The following is a 17,907-nucleotide window of genomic DNA, read 5'->3' as shown; positions in this document are numbered from 1 at the left end:
ACTATATGCTCTAGATGCTTTACTACATATATGGTACATAAAATAGTGCCTGTCACATGGCCGGCACAGAAAGACCGGCAGTTTTCAAAATGTGTCCACAAGGTTCAGAGCAGAGGCATCAGTGGTATCCTTTTGGGTTTAAGAAGTACAGCTGTGAGACTGGCAGGACCTGAATAAGGGAGGATGGTCTCAATGTCAGCTTCCTAACTGCAATGCACTGTCATTATGCAAGATGTCACCACCGGGGGAAGCTGGGTGAAGGGTATGTGGACTGACTTCCTACAACTGCGTGGAAATCCATAATTATCTGAAAATAAAAAGTAAAACCATTACAGCTGACCCTTGAACAACTCCAGTTTGTTCTACACACAGATTTCTTTTCAATACCGTACTGTAAATGTGTTTGCTCTTTCTTATGATTCTCTTAATAACACTTTTTTCCCTAGCTTATTTTGTTGTAAGAACACATTATATAATACATATAACACACAAAATACATGTTCATCGACCATTTATGTTATCAGTAAGGCTTCCAATCAACAGTAGGCTTTGAGTAGTTAGGCTTGGGGAGCCAAAAGTTATAGGTAGATTTTCAACTGCACGGAAGGGGAGGGAGGTCAGTGCCCTTAACCCCCCCTGTTGTTCAAGGGTTAACGGTATTTTATTTGCTGGGAAAAATAAAGCCCATACCCTTGTATATTTGCGTAAGCACAGATTACCTCTGGAAGGACACATACTCGTCGCAGGATGTGCCTCCAAGAAGGCGTCCTGTTTGGTGTGTGTGTGTGTGTCTTTCATTGTATATTCTTTTGTACTTTTTGAATGTTTTACCATGACACATTCATATCACTGATGCAAAATAATTAGTTAATTAAAAAAATGCTTTCAGCCCTGGCTTCACAACAGTCCTGAGAGGTTGGCAACACAGAAGACTGGAAGCCAGACTTTACAGATGGTTCAGAGGTCAGTATCCTAAGAGCAGTGCAGCTCCTCTGGTCTTTGTCCAGAGCTCTGCTTGGCTTGCTTCCTTTTCATAATGTAAATAGGGGGTGGGTACACTCTGGAAAACCTGAAGGTCAAGGTTGGTAAGCCACGCAGGATAGCCTGGGGTTGCCCAACCTAGTGGCCACCCTCCCCTACCTTCAGACCTGCTGAATCTGAACATCTGGGGTGGAGAGCTTCTGAAAAACACCAGTGCAGTCGAAGGTGATAAGGGAGTGGCAGAAAAAAACTCTAGCCCAGGGGTAAGGAGACAGGAGTTCTAGCCCCATCCTCTGTTGTCGTCTTGTTCAATGGGATCTTGGGAAGGTCAATTCCCCTCTCCTGTCCCTTGCCTCCTCATGTTGAAATTGAAGGCAGTTAGATTAGACTAGTGATTTTCAAACCTAGGAGTCCTCAGACTCACCTGGAGGGCTTGCTAAAACACATTGCTGGGCCCCACCCCCAGGGTTTCTGATTCAGCAGGCCTGGGGTGAGGCCCAAGAATTTACATTTCTAACAAGTTCCTGGTGCTGTTGGTACCGCTGGTCTGGGGATCACTCTCTGAGACCCAATGGAGTAAACCATCTCTAAGCTCCCTTCTCTACTAGAGCTAAGAGTCTACAATTTTGTAAGGTCTCCACAAGCCCTCCCTAGAGCCAGAATAGTGAGGCTAAACAAGATTAGGCAACAGGAAGGGAAGTGAGGTGCTTCATACAAGAAGGCCACGGCCTGAGTCCAGCATCCCAGGTGCAGGCGGCCAGCCAGCCAGCAGGGGGCTCTTGGGCACCTTCCCTGCATGGAGCTCTCAGGGAGGACTTTGCCTGGGCAGTCCAGGAAGCAGGGTAGGGACGCGGGGTAGAAGGTGGCCAGCAGGTGTTCCTGCTCTTGAAAACTACCAGCCACGGAATGTGGGGGTCTAGAGGTCACCCTCCTCCCCGCCTTGCTCCAACTAATGCTTCCTCCTGTGGGAGACAGACATTCAGATACAGAGAGGGCCTGGCAGAGAGGAACACGGGCCCAGGATGAGGGCCTGCCCATAGCGGGCTCATCCCAAATGATATTCCCTCCATCCAATCCTAAGCACACTACCCCTCGTGGCACCAACCCTCCTGCACCTTGTTACCTGGCTCCCACGATGAGCTGGTTCCTGGAGGGATCCAGAGCAAGCTGGGAGAAGTCTCGGGCTCCAGGGTAGGTGAAGTTGAAGACCCACGGCTTCAGATCTGGTGGAGGGAGAGGCAAGCATTCCAGTTACTGTTGGACCAGCTGTGCCAGCACTGGACCCCACAATGAAAGGGTGAACATCAGCGAGCGGTGAGGTGGAAGCAGACTTGGCACCCCCTAAACCTGGGTTCCACTTGGCCCCTCTGTGAGCAGCCAGCTGGGGGAGAGGGGGTGGGGGTGTCGCCACTGTTCCTGCTATGTCCGCTATCTCAGAGAAGGGCTCCACCTAACCCCTAGCTGCCCAAAGGGAAAAATGTAATCATCCTTCCCTCCCCTAAACCCTCACCAGCACTTAAAAACACTCAGAAATCTTGTCTGTCCCACTTCCAAGAAACCCATCCCTTTTGCCCTCTGTACCCTACCCCCATCCAAGCTAGTATCATCTCTTGCCTGGCCTGGTGCCAGGAGCATCCTATCTAGCCTGGCCTCCACTCCTGTCCCTCTGGTCAGTCCATTTCCTACATAGCAACCAGAGCGATCTTTCTAAAATGCAAATCTGGTTTTGTTGTTCTGCAGCTTAGAACCCTTTAATAGCTCCCAGTTGACCCCAGGAAAAGTCTCAACTCCTATGAAGGCCTTTGGGCTCTGCACTGTCTTCCCAGTTTGGATGCCTGGCACATTAATTATTTAGTGCCACAGAAAGAATCATACTTCATATTTTACATTTCCCCTCAAACTACCGCTCCAGCCATACTAAACTAGAACACTGTGCAGATCTATCCCACCAGAGCCTGCAAACTTTGCCTTTCTGTTCTCCCTCGGTAGAACAGTTCCTGTTCAGCCCCATCCCCACCCTACCTCCTCCAAGAAGCCTTTCGTGACTCCCGAAAGCCCGGGTGAAGCCTCTACTTTACTGCCATCAAAGCCCCCATATTGCTGGGTGTATATCCCCCTTGTTTTCCCTGGGGGGTAGGGAAGCCCTTGCTTCTTAGATCTCTAGGCTGTGTCCAGCACCTGGAAGGAATTGAGTAAATGCAGGATCAATCCACAATTCCCATCTGTACAAGAAGAACCAAGTTTTCAAACAAGCTTCCGTGGAGGTGGGAAACAGAAGGTGGGTTTATCCCTGTCTATCCCTGTCTCCAAGGAAGGAGCTTCCCAGCCGAGGCCAAAGTCTTCCATGGAGATTGGTGGGGAGAGAGGAGATCTCACAGCCCTCTGGATGGATGGGGCAGTGGTCTGTGGAAGGTACGCCTGGGGAAGGTACGTCAGGGTACGCTGACTTTCCCTCTTTCCCTTCCACTGGAGACCCACTTCTCCCATCCTGGTCCAGAACCCCTTAATAGCACTCCTCAGCCTCTGCCTCATAGATGGGAGGGAACTGACCAATAACGAGAGAGCCAGAGAACCATGGGGCAGACAACTTTCATGTCAATGGAGATAAAGATGAGGGGGGAATGTGAGGCCCGGTGCTTTCTCCCCACAGTCTATTAGCAACTGGCTCACAGAAGGCCCAGAGAAGTGCGTGCGTGCATGTGTGTGTGTGTGTAATCCAGGGGAAATAAATCATTGCTCATTATCCCTCCACTACAGAGTAAAAGCAGCCCTTCTTTCTGCACGACAAGCAAACACTTAATCGCTCCCTGGAGAACTTGAGGTTTTGTGAGTTGGATGTTTTTCAGAAAACTGTGATATGCATGATTAAAAAAAAGAAGAAGAAAGAAATTCTACAGCAAAATGTAGCAAACCCCTTGGGTCTGCCTCTGTCCTCAGCAGGGGACTATAGGTTAGCAAGAATTACCGTGAAGTGCAATGGCATTTGGGCAATATCGGTATAAGAAGTGGATCAGGAGTCGGGTAAGCTGGATTTTTAGTTGACCTCAGGGCCACACTCAGAAATCCTGGTAGAATAGTATACTACTTTATAGACTAAGCCAAGGACTCTCCTCCAGGAAGACTTCCTGGATCACAACCTCTCCACCCTGATTTTATTTTGCTCCATATTCTCTCTACCTTGTCTATTCTGTTCACAGTGTGTTTTTTTGTCACTCTGAATGTGCTCAAGCCTGTTTTCTGTGGTGGGGGTGGGGAAGATATGGAGGGCTTGCCTGTCACCATCAGATGAGCGCTCCCCAACGGTAGCAACTGGGTCACCCTTTAGTTCCTTTTGTCCCCTCCGACAGGGGTCTTCCAGATGTGGGCAGGTGAACAGGGGAAGGGGTGGCATGACTAGTGTGCAGCAAACCAGGAGAAACTCCATGTGGGGGCTTCTCAGCTCAGTCTTCACTCAGGCCCTTCCCTGGGGCAGGGAAGGGAAAGGAAGACGAAACAGGGTAGGAGATGTGAAGACAATGGGAGGCAGGGGCAGAAGAAGGAGTGGAGGGTGACGGCCGCTTCCAGTTTCTTGTAACTGACAAGGGCAAGGGGAAAGGGGCGAGGGGGGAGAGAGGCAGGCGGGTGCAGCACGCTGATCCTGGGGGAGCTGTCTTGGGAAAGGAGCCAGCTTCCTCTTATTAAACAGGCAAACAGGACCAGAGGGAAACCTGTCTTTAAAACACCAAGCACGTTCTGAGCTCCGTGTGTAGGGAAGGCTTTGGACGGCGACTTTACGAGAAAAATGACATTCTCCATGACGCGCCTGTGATTTTAATTATAGTCAATTCAATTACCCAGTTTGTGGATTAACCACTGTCAGTGTTAACTCCATCCTGGCTTCTCCCTGCCTCCTAGAAATTCCATGCCGTGGCAGAAGGAATAACGTGCAGGCCAAAGAGAGACACAGGTGGGCCCCCCTTAAAAGAAGGAGAAAATTCAACCTTACAAGATGGAAAAACGCCTGCCAGACTCTGCAACTGGCAGGTCCTCTAGGGCATTTAGGGGTTATTCACAGATCAGCCAGATGTCAGGGGAGAAGGCAACTCACAGCTACCGAGTTGGAAGCCTACTGATCAGTCAGAAATAAAATGTAACATCTGAGGGGATCCTGGAAGCTGGGGGTTGGCACTGGGCTGGGTTATATGGCAACCTCTCTGGAACGGCAGCATCACCCAGAACACAGTTCCCAACATGAATTGAGTCCCTGGTGTGTGCTCACCAGTACTAAAGGGTGTGGGGAGACAAGAGGACCAGTCCTAGTGCAGGACCAACTGCACTGGCAGACCAAAGGGAGTGATCTTTAAGGAACAACAAGAGATACTCGAGTACCCAGAGGAAACTCTTACCTCTGAAGTCCCACAGCATCTAGCCCTGTCCTTGGTTCAAGTAGGGCCCAATAACAATTTGGTGAATGGATAGGAAAATCCAAAGCTGTCAGAACGGAGACCCAGGTGAGTGGAGGGGAGGCCAGGAGGGCTGGGGAGGAAAAGTAGAGATGATGCCACACTCTAGGGCTGTCAGTCTAGGATGACGGACATCTCTGCTTGCTGGGGCTAAGGGGATTCCTTAGTTACTCCGTGACAATCTGAGCCTCATTCCTCCATTCTGAAAGAGGGTGGGGAAGGAGGTTATTTCATTCAAGTAATATACACCTTAAGATAAAAAATGGTGGGAATAAAGCCAGGCATTCAAGGAACACATCTTCCAGCTGTCCATTACCCCTACCCCCCTATCTAGTTTGCTCCAGTACAGACCAGCCTGGCTGGGGGACAGAAATTCTCTTGCTCTCCTTCTGTTGTACCTGTCCCAAGAATCCACCAGGCCAACAGTGGCCTCCAGCAAAGCCCCTCAGAGGAAATGGTTCATTAGGAGTTGCCATGGGGCATCCAAGGTGAGGATAGCCCTGAGAGTCCTGCTCCTTCTGTCCCGCACTTGGTCCTTCCCTTCAGTGACAGCCACCAGCACGTTGGGAGCCATCAGAAGTCTGAGAGTGTACTCGTGTTTTGTAGGTTTAAGGACATTGCTAATTTACTTTAATCCACTTAAGCCTTCAAAGCCTTAACACTGAGCTATCCCAGCTCAAACAAGACAGCACTGAGAAGACAGCTGCAAATTCTCCTCCCTGAGGCAGGAGCCAGCCCACAGCTGGGAATCCCACACTTCCCAGCCGCGCCAGCCTCCCCACCTTGCTAACCCCAACACCTATCCATACCACCCCTCCTATCCCCCAAATCCCATGCCAGCCTCGCACTCGGGCATTTATTTTTCTGCTCTGGTTTCCATCTCTGCCCTCTCGATTAGCTGTGTGGAATCCCGAGGACGGCTCCTCACCCTCCTGCCCGTGGCACCTAGAAGGTGGAGCCCCGATCGCTCTGCCACGGGGAGTAGAAAGAGCACTGGGTGCCCAACGTGAAGGCCCGCCTCTGACAAGTCTCTCCCACCCTCTACACCTCAGCCCTCCCATTTGTAAAGGGAGGTAACAGTCCTTGCCTTGCCTCCTTGCAGGGTACTTGTGATGAGGAAATAGGGCAGGTGTCTATCAGACTTAAGTACCTGGGGACCTCTGAAGCTACATCCGCAGATCCAGTGTGAGCTGCCATGCAGGTGACGGATTAGGAAGTGCTGATGTGGTCCTAGCACCACCAGGGAGCCCCAAACTGGCCAACAGGTCATGGGAAAACATCCTGCATGTTCTGTATTTATGTTTTGTTTTGGTTTTCGATTATCATCGACTGTATGTATTAATTTTAGAAACCCTTATTGAGAATTTATAGCCCTCTCAGAATACGCCCAGTGATTCACAAATCCCAGTTTGGGAAACACTTTAACAGGACACTCTCATGCCCTCCCTTGACAGACAGAGGGAGTTATCAGTCACCAAGGACCCGTTTCCCTGTGGGTTCCCAGGGCCCTGAAGACAGGCATCTGCAACTGTCTTAGAGCAGAAGGAAGCCTTCCAGAGATTTCCAGGCACCTCCTAAGGAGTGAGTCATCTTCATTCTGGCCCCCCAACGAAGCTAAGAAATACTCATGCTTCCAGAAGAGCTAGAGCTGAGATGGCCGATGAACCCTTGTCGCTCTACCCAGAGTACCCACAACCCCTCCTCCTAGCAGGAATGCCAGAGCAAGGTGCCCTCCTCCTCCAGGTAAACATGGATGGAAGGCTTAAATAAATTGGAGACTAAAATCAGACCCCTCCAGCCATGGCTACTCATCCTTCTAACATTTATCCCTAGGGGAACATCCCAGGACTTCCAACATCAAAGAGACCCTGCTGAGTTCAGACCTAAGTCCTTCAAGGCACAGCCATTGCAAAAAGGACCGAGTGGGAAATGGCTCTCACCTGCAAAGGCCACAGTGGGGTGTTCCCTCAGGGTGCACAGCTGCTGCTCACTGCTAGGTTCAGTGACGACATCCTGGGAGCTGGACAGGTGGAACACCAGCAGTGTGAGGCTGGGCGGCAACAGGGTGACAGCCAGGGGTCCCAGGAACACCATTGTTGGGTCCCTCTGCAGTCCTAGCTCCGAGGCAGGCAGGTAAGGTCTGCAATGCAAACATTGACTCTCACCATGAGCTCCCTCAGCAAGGCCCACTTCTCCCAGTTTCCTCCATGGTTGTTGGCAGGCCCATGGGCTGTGTTTGCTTGTTTAAATACATTTACATTTTACCTATGTTACTTATAGTTTACTCTGCTCTAGTAACACAGAGTTATAGATCATATCTGGAGAGCTAATTTCCCTTGCAATGGTATTCTGGATAAAACTGACAAATTATAGAGCTTTTTCTATTATGATCCCAAATGGCGTAAAATTAGTTTTAATGATAAAGGTGGTATCTAGGGATCTTAATAAGTGGAGCTAGGACACGTGGGTAGCCATTTGTAAAAAGATAAATTTGGATCCATAACCCACACCTTGTACTAGGAAAAATTCCAACTGGATAAAAGATTTAGGTGTTAAGAATAAAACCATAAAAATACTAGAAGAAAATGCGGGCAGAATTCTTTATAATTTTGGAATAAAGAACCGGGACTCAAAATCCAGAAGCTATTAAAGAAAAGATTGACAGGGCGCCTGGGTGGCGCAGTCGGTTAAGCGTCCGACTTCAGCCAGGTCACGATCTCGCGGTCCGTGAGTTCGAGCCCCGCGTCAGGCTCTGGGCTGATGGCTCGGAGCCTGGAGCCTGCTTCCAATTCTGTGTCTCCCTCTCTCTCTGCCCCTCCCCCGTTCATGCTCTGTCTCTCTCTGTCCCAAAAATAAATAAAAAACGTTGAAAAAAAAAAAAAGAAAAGATTGACATATTTAACTACATAAAACTTCAAACTTCTGCATGCCCCCCCTCCCCCGCAAACAAACACCAAACAAAATCAAAAGGCAAATGACAAACTGGAAAAAAATATTTGCATTACATATCACAGACAAGGGGCTAATATTCCTAATGTATAAATAATTCCTGGGAATCAAGAGGAAAAAGGTCAATAATACAGTACAAAATAGGCAAAGAATATATGTACAAATAGGGCTTAAAGATATGAATGACACTGGAGCACCTGGGTGGCTCAGTTGTTAAGTATCCGACTCTTTTTTTTTTTTTATAACATTTATTTATTTTTGAGAGAGAGAGAGAGAGAGAGAGAGAGGGAGAGAGAGACAGTGTGAGTGAGGGAGAGGCAGAGAGAAGGAGACACAGAATCCGAAGCAGGCTCCAGGCTCTGAGCTGCCAACACAGAGCCCGATGAAGGGCTCGAACCCACAAACCACGAGATCATGACCTGAGTTGAAGTCAGACACTCAAGGTACTGAGCCACCCAGGTGCCTCAAGCATCTGACTCTTGATTTTAGCTCAGGTCATGATCTCAGAGTCATGAGATCTAGCCCTGCAGCCAGTTCGGTGTGGATGGAGCCTGCTTAAGATTCTCTCTGTCCCTCTCTCTCTGCCCCTCCACTGCTTGTGCATGTGTGCATGCGTTCTCTCTCTCTCTCTCTGTAAATAAATAAATACTTTAATTAATTAAGATGCTATTTTCACTCACAATAAGAACAATGCAGATTAAAACCTAGACTGAGCAACTACTGTTCATCTATAAGTTTAGCAAAATTCCAAGACAGATGACACTCTCGGCGAGGCTGTGGGGAAGGGGGCACTCTCATATACCATCGTGCAACAATGGTACAAGCCCTATGGAGAGGAATCTGGCAAAACGACAGAGGCATGTACCTTTTGATCTAATTTCTGGGAGTCTTAACCAGTGCTACTCAAAGTGCGGTCTGCAGATCAGTGTCAAATCCACAAACTGTGACAACTTCGTCGTAAGATAAATGCAGAAACTTGAGAGTGTTTAAAAATCTTTATAGTAATGTGACAGAGTAATTTTTATGTCTATTGGATCTAATAAAATTTGGAGGTTTGTATTTTTCATAGTTTTTTTGTCAATTCACTTCTCCAGTAATTCACTTTTATTGAATTTTATGTAAGTATCCATCTGCGACAGATTGTAAATTGAAATGTAAAACCTGCTCCTTCACCAGAGATAGTTGAGAAGCAAAAATAGACTAAACAGGCACCTGTACATGTGCCAGGTGATTTGTGCACAAGATTACTCCTTGGGGGCATTCTTTGAAGTAACAGAAGACAGGAAACAACCAAACACCTAGCAACTGGAGACTGCTTGAATACGCGAGGGTGTATTTGTGTAACGGAATACTACACAGCTCTAGAAAAGAATGGGGATTTTTCCCTAGATTTCGATGTGGAGAAATCTCCAGGTATAGTGACTGGAAAAAACCCAATGCAGAACACGGTATTAGCTTGATACCTTTTGTGTAAAAAAGAAGGTGGAAATAAGAATACATATTTATAATTGCTGGTATGAGCATTAACAGACACTGGAAAAATAAACCCAAACTAATTTTAAATCAGGCTACCTATAAATAGCAAAATCATGACAGATGCTCCTTAATATATACCTTAAAAAATTTTTTTTACATTTATTTATGTTTGAGAGACAGAGCACTAGTGGGGGATGAGGGGGGAGAGAGAGAGAGAGAGAGAGAGGGAGAGAGAGCAGGAGACACAGAATCCAAAGGAGGCTCCAAGCTCTGAGAGGTCAGCACAGAGCTCGATGCAGGGCTCAAACTCACAGACCATCAGATCATGACCTGAGCCGAAGTTGGACGCTTAATTGACTGAGCCACCCAGGTGTCCCAATATATATACCTTTTTATATTATTTTCACTTTTGATTATTAAATGTTTAATATCACCCATTCAATAAAAACCTCAAAAACTTTTTATTTTTTTAAAGTTTATTTATTTTGAGGTGGGGGTGGGGAAGAGAGTAGGAGAGGGGCAGAGAGAGAGGGAGCCAGAAAATCCCAAGTAGGCTTTGCGCTGTCAGCTCAGAGTCAGATTCGGGGCTCGAACTCACAAACCGACTAGTTTTGGTTCCCTAAAACTTCTAATATGGGGCAGCACAACACTTCCTCTGGAGCTTGACTCAGACACTCTGAATCAGCTCCCACCTCTCCCCTTTCCTGGCCCATCCAACGTGTCACCCACCAAGCCTTGCTGACATCACATCCCTCACAGGTCCCTAACCCACCGATAGACCTCCTTGGTGACACTGTCGTCATCTGTGAAATAAAAGGTTGGACTAGATCAGGGATTCCCTGCTGGAGGTGGGGACAAATCAGAACCCCTTCCACTGGAGGTGGGGTCCTGGGACCAGCAGGTGAGTGATTCCAAAGATGACTGTGACAAACCTCTGCAGGGACTAGGGGCCCCTAGGGTTCCTTTCCTCTCGAACACCCTTTGCTCCTAACCCCTCCTCTCTTCTTTTCCTACCACCACTACCTTACTCTAGGTCTGGAAAATGAGAGTAGGATGACTGTCTTCTTGTCTGTTTCCTCACACCTGTGTGAGATGGGGTAACTCCTGTCATCGTGTTGCTGAGAGGCTTTGAGGAAATACCCCAGTGACTATGCAGACGGTGCACCTGGAAGAGCTCCCTTCTCCCTTACCTGGCCTCATCCTAGATCCCAGGGGGCCTTAGTCTCTGCAGCACCTCTTGGTCCCCTCAGCCTCAGGTTCAAATGTGGAATTCTCTGTCCCTCCCCAGGAGAGGTTGGACACCCCTGCTAGTGGAAACCCTCTGGGAGGGAGCTTTGGCCCAGACATCCTCCCTGGAGTGACTTTCACATGGCTGCTCACGTGGCATTATTCCTGAGAGCTAAACTGGGTCTTTCCTGCTGCATGGGGCTGGCACTGCTATGGAATTTCCTCTTGCCCTTTGACACTTGTGCTGGATGCTTTCTATTTGTCCCTCTACTCTGTCCCTCCTCCGTGCTCAGTGCCTGGGCTGTAACAGGGGACTCCTTCCCTCTGTTTGGCCAGTGGGGACACTGGCGGAAGATGGGAGGAATGGGAGAGAGAGGAGGCAGCTGGGTGAGCAGCCACATCCCCCCACAGAAGGTCAGAGTTAAGCTCCCCCCTCCTCTCTTTGCCTGGGGTGGTGCCAGCCCCTCATTATCGGCGGCGGCAGGGTAGAGCCCAGTGAGCAGTCCCATATGGCTCCCAAACCCCTTCCCACACCTTCGTAAATAGTTCCTTTATTAAACTGCCCTCCCATTTCCCAGTTTGAGTGTGCCATCTGTTTCCGGGGGGGACCCTGACTGATATAACATCTCATTGGTGATATTCGATGCCTATGCAAATATCATCTTTTTAGACCTTAGCTGGGGCTTTTCCTCCATCGGCCATCAGCCCTTCATCTGAGGCGGTGTGACAGCCACCCTCCCCTCATTATTCCCAAGCCTCCCCTGGCCCCTGCTTCCCCCAGGAGCCAGGCCTTAAAGTACCTAATTTCCACAGCAGAAGCTCCACTCACATTATGGTTTTTATGTAAATATGTCCTCCAAGTCCCTCCGGAATCAATAATTACTAGATTACCATCACCTGGTCCACCTGGGCCCCAGCACAGCATGCCTGCTCTTTAAGGAGAAGGGAAGGGAAGGGAACGCAGCATGTGGATGGGGGTGGGGAAGGAGTGGGGGCAGGACCTAGATCCAGATCTGCTCCACTCAGGTGAGGGAGGAAAAAGGAATAGAGAGCCAGAGCAGTGGATGGACATGTACACAGCACACCGACCAGAAAGCCCCCAGAGAGAGACAGACTGAAGGCTAAGCAGGAAGAAGATAGGAACAGCCTTTATTCAGATGAGCATTCCAGTCCTTAGGGATGCAAGTATGGGCCAAGGTGCTGACTTCGGGGATCCCATGGGGGCACACGCACAGGCCTATTTTGCCATCACCTTCAAGGACGCCTTCTGTCCTTAGTAAGGAAGCCAGTAGACCCTAAGAGGGGTACAAAGGAAGGAGAGAAGCAGGGCACCGAGGAGTGGGGCTGGGGTGTGGGGTGCTGGTGGTCAAGGCAGAGCTCGATGAGCCAGGGCTTGCGGCTTAGCAAATGTCAGCAAAAGTCAAGGGCGCCATACTGAAAAAAGGAGAATGGTCAATCCCCACATCACTGAGTGTTACAGGACTGGTCTTTGTGAGCAGAGTTCTAGATACTTGGGTGGGGGGGTGAATTTCTAGCTCCCGAGAATCCCCCTTCTTTGGAAATTATCTCCCCCTTCCCTCCACAGGTCAAAGGGGTAGGCCCCCGCAGCCTTACATATGCCTATCCCCACTCCACCATAGCTGCGTGCACCAAGGATAGTCATGTCAAAACAGACCAATCAGATGTTCTCTCATGGCAACGTGGGGCTGTAACCCCCATCCAACCCCCAGGGTCAAGTCAAGTCAGTGTTGTAGAGGAACCTGGAACAAGCAACATGGGCCCTGTGGGGTGGCCATCTTTTACCTGTCATGTGGGCTGAGGAGGGGAGCAGAGGCAGTCTGAAGACAGAGAGCCAGGACAGGAGACAGACAGCAGAGCCTCTCTGGGATGCTAACAGACTCCCAATTCTAGCCCTTTCCTGAGGCCTGACTACTTTCTACTACCACGAGCCATCAGCCGACTTCCTGGATCCTTGTAATAAAATCTCCCATTTTCTCTTAAGCCAGCCAGAGTTGTGTCAGACCAGGAGTTGCCTGCACAGTATTGCCTCCTTGGTGTCCATTCTCACTGCCTCCTTCCTAAAGGAGCTTCTGCGTCGGTGGGGGTTAGGGGGAAAGGTACCCTGCTCAAAGCCATCCAGACAGGGGTGGCCAGTGAGATGTGTGAGGAAGTCATCGGTAGGGCTTGTGGGGAAGCTCTCTAAGAGGGCTTTCCTTCTCCCAGAGCGGCCGGTAGCTAGGATGGATGATGCTACATTACTTAGCATCCCTTAGCCTTGTGATCCAGACTGCGGTGCAGAAAGATAGGTGGGACCTGGGAGATTGATGACAGAATCAGGCAGCTCTGGTCTGCCCTCCTCCAGACTTCTTTCTGTGATGTTTGCTCATCATACTTCTGTGCCTGTTTCCTTGTCTGTAAAATGGGGAGAATAACACCTACTGCAGAGAGGTGTTATGAAGATTGAATGAGTTATTTTGTCTAACAGGCTTAGAGCAGCAGCTACCCCAAGGTACACAGCATGGGATACACAACCTATCCCATACAGCTTGGGTTTTCATTCTTATACCCAAATATGCCTATGACAAACAGGAATTTCTATTTGTAGTATATTTGTCTGATCTGACACTAAAATAATCCGGGAGTTTCTCTGCCGGCAGTGCATAGCGGAGGCCTCTCGATCTTCCTGAGGGCTGTAGTTACCACAGCAAGTCCTGAGCTCAGGAGGCCACCAGGTCTCTACAGATCTTAGTTCTGTCACCTATAAATTGGGCTAATATTTCCCTGCCTTGGAACTATGTCTGGCACAAGTAGGCCCTTTATGAAATCCACCTGTAAAAATGTATTCGTGTACATAAAACACTCCCTAGTCACTGAAATGTCTTCCCAGATTCATCCATTCAGTCGTTTATACAATACTTCACTGAGCATTTGCTGAACACCTACTATGTGCTGGTTCTGGTACAGATGGGGGAAATGAGGGATGGGGGAACACTCCTTGAAAAAGTATGGTCCCTGCCTTCAGGGAGCTTACAGTTTAATAGAAGAGAGGAGACAGTTCTCCAAGGAACAATATATCACAAGGCAGACACAGTGAGCTGGGGCCTGGACAGGTAAGGGAGCACAGAAAGCCTGTGCTTCATCCTGTCGTGGAGCCACGTGGCGCTGGCACTGTGTGGTAGGGTGCTCTAGGAGTGGGGGAAAAAGGGAGACGTAGCAGCAGCCGACTCCTGCTATTTTGGGAAAGCTTCAGTGATAAGGAAAGCATTTTCCTAAATCATTGGCCAGAGCTTCCATTGCTTTCTCTCTCGCTGCTGCCCCAATTCCCTGTGGTCCTCGATATAGGGTCACTCCGATGACACTGGGAGGCATGTGATGCATGTGCTTGTGTGTGAGAGAGGACGCACACCCACACATGCACCCCCCTGAGGACTCCTCGCCTTCCATGGGACTCCTCCAGGGCTTACTTTCCCAGCACAGACAGTGGGAGGAGGATTAGCTGCAACCGGGGGAGGGGATGAAATTGCTGAGTGCAAAGGAGAGAAAGCAAGAGAAGGACGGAGGGCCAGGGCCAGGCCTGCTGGAAAGCCCAGTTACACAAGGACCTTTGCTCTTCTCTCTGGGGCAAAGGAAGAGGGAAACAGGGGTGGAATGTGTGTGTGTGTTTGTGTGTGTGTGTGTGTGTGTGTGTGCGCGCGCGCGCGCGTGTGTGTGTGTGTGTGTGTGTGTGTGTATGTGTTATGAGAGGGAGAGAGAGAGCGGGCTGAATCCCCCCCAAAGGCCCAAAGCAGACCGTGCTGCTTGCTGGAGCGCTGACTGCCCAGACCTTCCTGCAGCGGGAAGAAGCTGAACTACTGCACTGGAGACCATCTTCATTCACCAAGCCATTCAGTGCCGGGAGGAACAAAGGGGTCTCAGTGTCCGGCAGGTTACAGCCCTACAAAGGAGATGGAGGCCTGAGTGCAAGATGAGCAGGAAGCAGATGACGAGGGGGGCCTGAGACAGGTGCAAGGTGACCTGGGAAAGGGAGAGAGAGGAATGCCAGGGGCCGGAGGTCTAAGATGCCTCCTGCAGAAGGGAGAACTCAAATAGGGCTTTGAAGGAAAGAAGGTGGGAGCTTCCCTGGTCATCACGGGCAAAGAGCATTCCAGAACGATGGAATGGCAAACAGCACAGGCAAAGACTTGGCCCTGGACCATCCTCACATAATCTAGCAAGGCTGGAGAACGGGGCAGAGGGAGCTGAGTCTGGAGAGGAAGACCAAGGCCAAATCATGGCGAGACTAAACCTAAAGCGTTGCGAGATTTCCTTCTGCTGAAACAGAGGACTAGTTAGTGGCTGGGGCAGTGGAAGGATGTGGTCACATCTGTGCTTTGGGAAGTTGGGTGGCAGTGGACAGTGACAGCAATAGGTTAAAGCAGCCATCAGTCTGCAGGACAACTCAGAGAATGGAAGTGGGTGTGCCTCTTGCTCCAAGAGACTTGAGCCCCACGCCTGGAGCACGGCAGATCTCAGCTCCACCTGCTCCCCGCAGGGGACATATCAGCTCAACTGCAGGCAGTGGCCCTGCAAAAAGGCTGGGAGTGACTGAGGGATCAGGTAGGAGAGGGTGTGTCATAGGGATGAGTCAAAGGGGAAGACCACTCAAATTGCTACTGCGAGGGGGTCCTCTCCAGAGAGACCAGGGACCTCTTTCCTTTTGATTGATAAAAAGAGTAATTGGAAAGGAAAAGACAACCTACAACCCTAAAGATAAGGGCTTAAATAAGCATGGTTGCTGTGTATGGAGAAGTGCCAGGTACTGTGCTAAGCTCTTTCCCTGCAAGACCTCATGGCATTTTGGCAAGAAAGCTGAGAGATGGCCTTGTAATCATCGTTCGAAGATCATCATTCATAGCTGATATGAAGAAACAGAGGTTAGCCAGGCTGAGGACCATGCCCCAGGTCCTAGTGCCAGTTAATAACTGAGTAGGGATTTGAACCTGAGACTGTCTGCTGTAGACACAGGCCACTACACACACAGTGTCCTCCCTGGAGGAGAACTGGCCTCAGCCCTCCTGGCACCTTCCAGAGCCCTAACTCCATGCACTCTCCAAGCAGCCTTCAGAATTTAATTTGGTTTCCTGAGTTGGCTTCCCAACCAGGGAGAGCACTTTCTGGCTATAAATTATTAAACTGACTTACTGCTGCAAATCAGTCTCCTGTGAGTTTGGGCTGTGGGAGCCAGTTTTCCAGGTCTTGAGCGGCTATGGAGAAGGAAATTCCAGAGGTTGCCTACAGACAGGGCAGAATCCAGACCCCAGCCAGAGCACTGACAGCCACAGCCCACCCCCCAGCACAGGCTGTACAGCTAGGGGCCAGGGTGGGTGGGAGAGAATGAGACGCTTCTGTTTGTCCCCACCTCAAGCTCAGCCCAGGAGCCCTTGAGTACCTTCCAGGAAGGGTGCACTGCTGCTCCTCCTTCCCGGCCCCTCCCTTCTTGCCACCATTCAAAGTCCCCACTTGGCTGCCTGCCTGGGAAAGAGGGAGAAAAAGAGAAGGAAAAGAAAAGAAGAGGAAACAGGGGGAAACCAAGAGCAGGAAAGAATGCATTCTGTCTGCGGTTTGGTAAGGAGGGGAAGGCGCGGGGGTGCCCCTCACTCCCCCACGGGGGCCACCAATGCCATCTTCCCACCCACCCATCACTCACCACTTGGGGGGCAAAGCTTAGCCAGGCTCAGCACAAAGATAAAATTGAGATGCAGATTCCTTCCCATTGCTCTGAATAGAGCAGATTGGATACGGATTTTCCTCTTTTCTTCCCATTTAGACCATCTGGGCGACTGGGGCCCAGAGGGAAGGGTTGGGACCAGGTGGGGGAGGGACAGAGGCTCGGAAAGACTTAGCACTTTTCAGCTCTGGAACCTGGGAGTGGGGGTGGGGATGCTCCCCCTGTCCCAGGTCAAGTTCATTCCCTGCCTTTGCACCATGCTCTCTGCTCTCTGGTCAGGCCAAGCCCTGCTTGGGTTCTCCTCTCCTCTGTCTGTTCCTAGCAAACTCCAGGTTGTGCATTTGCCCTATCAGCGTTGGGCAGTCCTTGCCATCCCACCCACATCCTCCCAACTTCAGTGAGACCCAGGGGGAAGATAAAAGGAAAAGGGTGATCATAAAAAGTTAAACAGGAAGGGCTCTTGAAGATCATTTAGTTCAACCCCATATTTTACAGATGAGGAAACTGAGGCTTGGGGGAGTATATCTAGCTCAAGGTTGGGCAGGGAGGTGGTGGGAGATCCAAAACTAAGTAAATAGCAACAACAGAGACATGTTTTCATACATCAGGTGGTATTCTTTTTTAAAAAAAATTTTTACTGTTTTATTTTATTTTTTTTGAAAGACAGAGAGAGACAGAGTGCTAGCAGGGAAGGGGCAGAGAGAGAGGGAGACACAGAATCAAAAGCAAGCTCCAGGCTCTGAGCTGTCAGCACAGGGCCTGATGCGGGGCTCCAGCCCAAGATCATGACCTGAGCTGAAGTAGGACACTCAACTGACTGAGCCACCCAGGCGACCCTCAGGTGGTATTCTATGCTCGTTATGCCATTTAATCCACACAATAACCCTGTGAGGCACATACTATTATCATACCCATTTCATAGACAGGGAAACTGAGGCATCAACCAGTTAAGTAGCTTGCATACGGTCAAACTGGTAGCCAGATCCAAACCCAGGCAGTCAGGCTCCAGAGCCTCTCCCTTACACAGTCTCAGTGCACCAGGCAGGAAAATGGCATTATTTGACATAGCTTCCGGAGCTTCTCACCAGGGCTCAGGCTGCTCCAGTGATCATTCGCAGATGGGAA

The 17,907-nt window shown here is 49.8% G+C and overlaps 1 protein-coding gene across 5 annotated transcripts in view; it reads right to left on the bottom strand.

The window, feature by feature from the left end:
* The window catches only part of SEMA5B (semaphorin 5B), a 119,443-nt gene that overhangs the window by 32,722 nt on the left and 68,814 nt on the right, over window positions 1-17,907 (bottom strand). For all 5 annotated transcript variants that reach the window (XM_058731168.1, XM_058731170.1, XM_058731172.1 and 2 more), the window contains exons 2-3: window positions 7,364-7,563; window positions 2,105-2,204 (exon numbers count right to left, since the gene is read on the bottom strand). In XM_058731168.1, the coding sequence (XP_058587151.1) occupies window positions 2,105-2,204; window positions 7,364-7,517 (254 nt within the window). In that variant the 5' untranslated portion in view covers window positions 7,518-7,563. The remainder of the gene's footprint in view (window positions 1-2,104; window positions 2,205-7,363; window positions 7,564-17,907) is intronic.

Source organism: Neofelis nebulosa, chromosome 5, assembly GCF_028018385.1.
Source record: "Neofelis nebulosa isolate mNeoNeb1 chromosome 5, mNeoNeb1.pri, whole genome shotgun sequence".
Taxonomy (NCBI): Eukaryota; Metazoa; Chordata; class Mammalia; order Carnivora; family Felidae; genus Neofelis; species Neofelis nebulosa.
The sequence above is the reverse complement of the archived record's forward strand: the minus strand, read 5'-3'. Positions and strand labels throughout refer to the sequence as shown.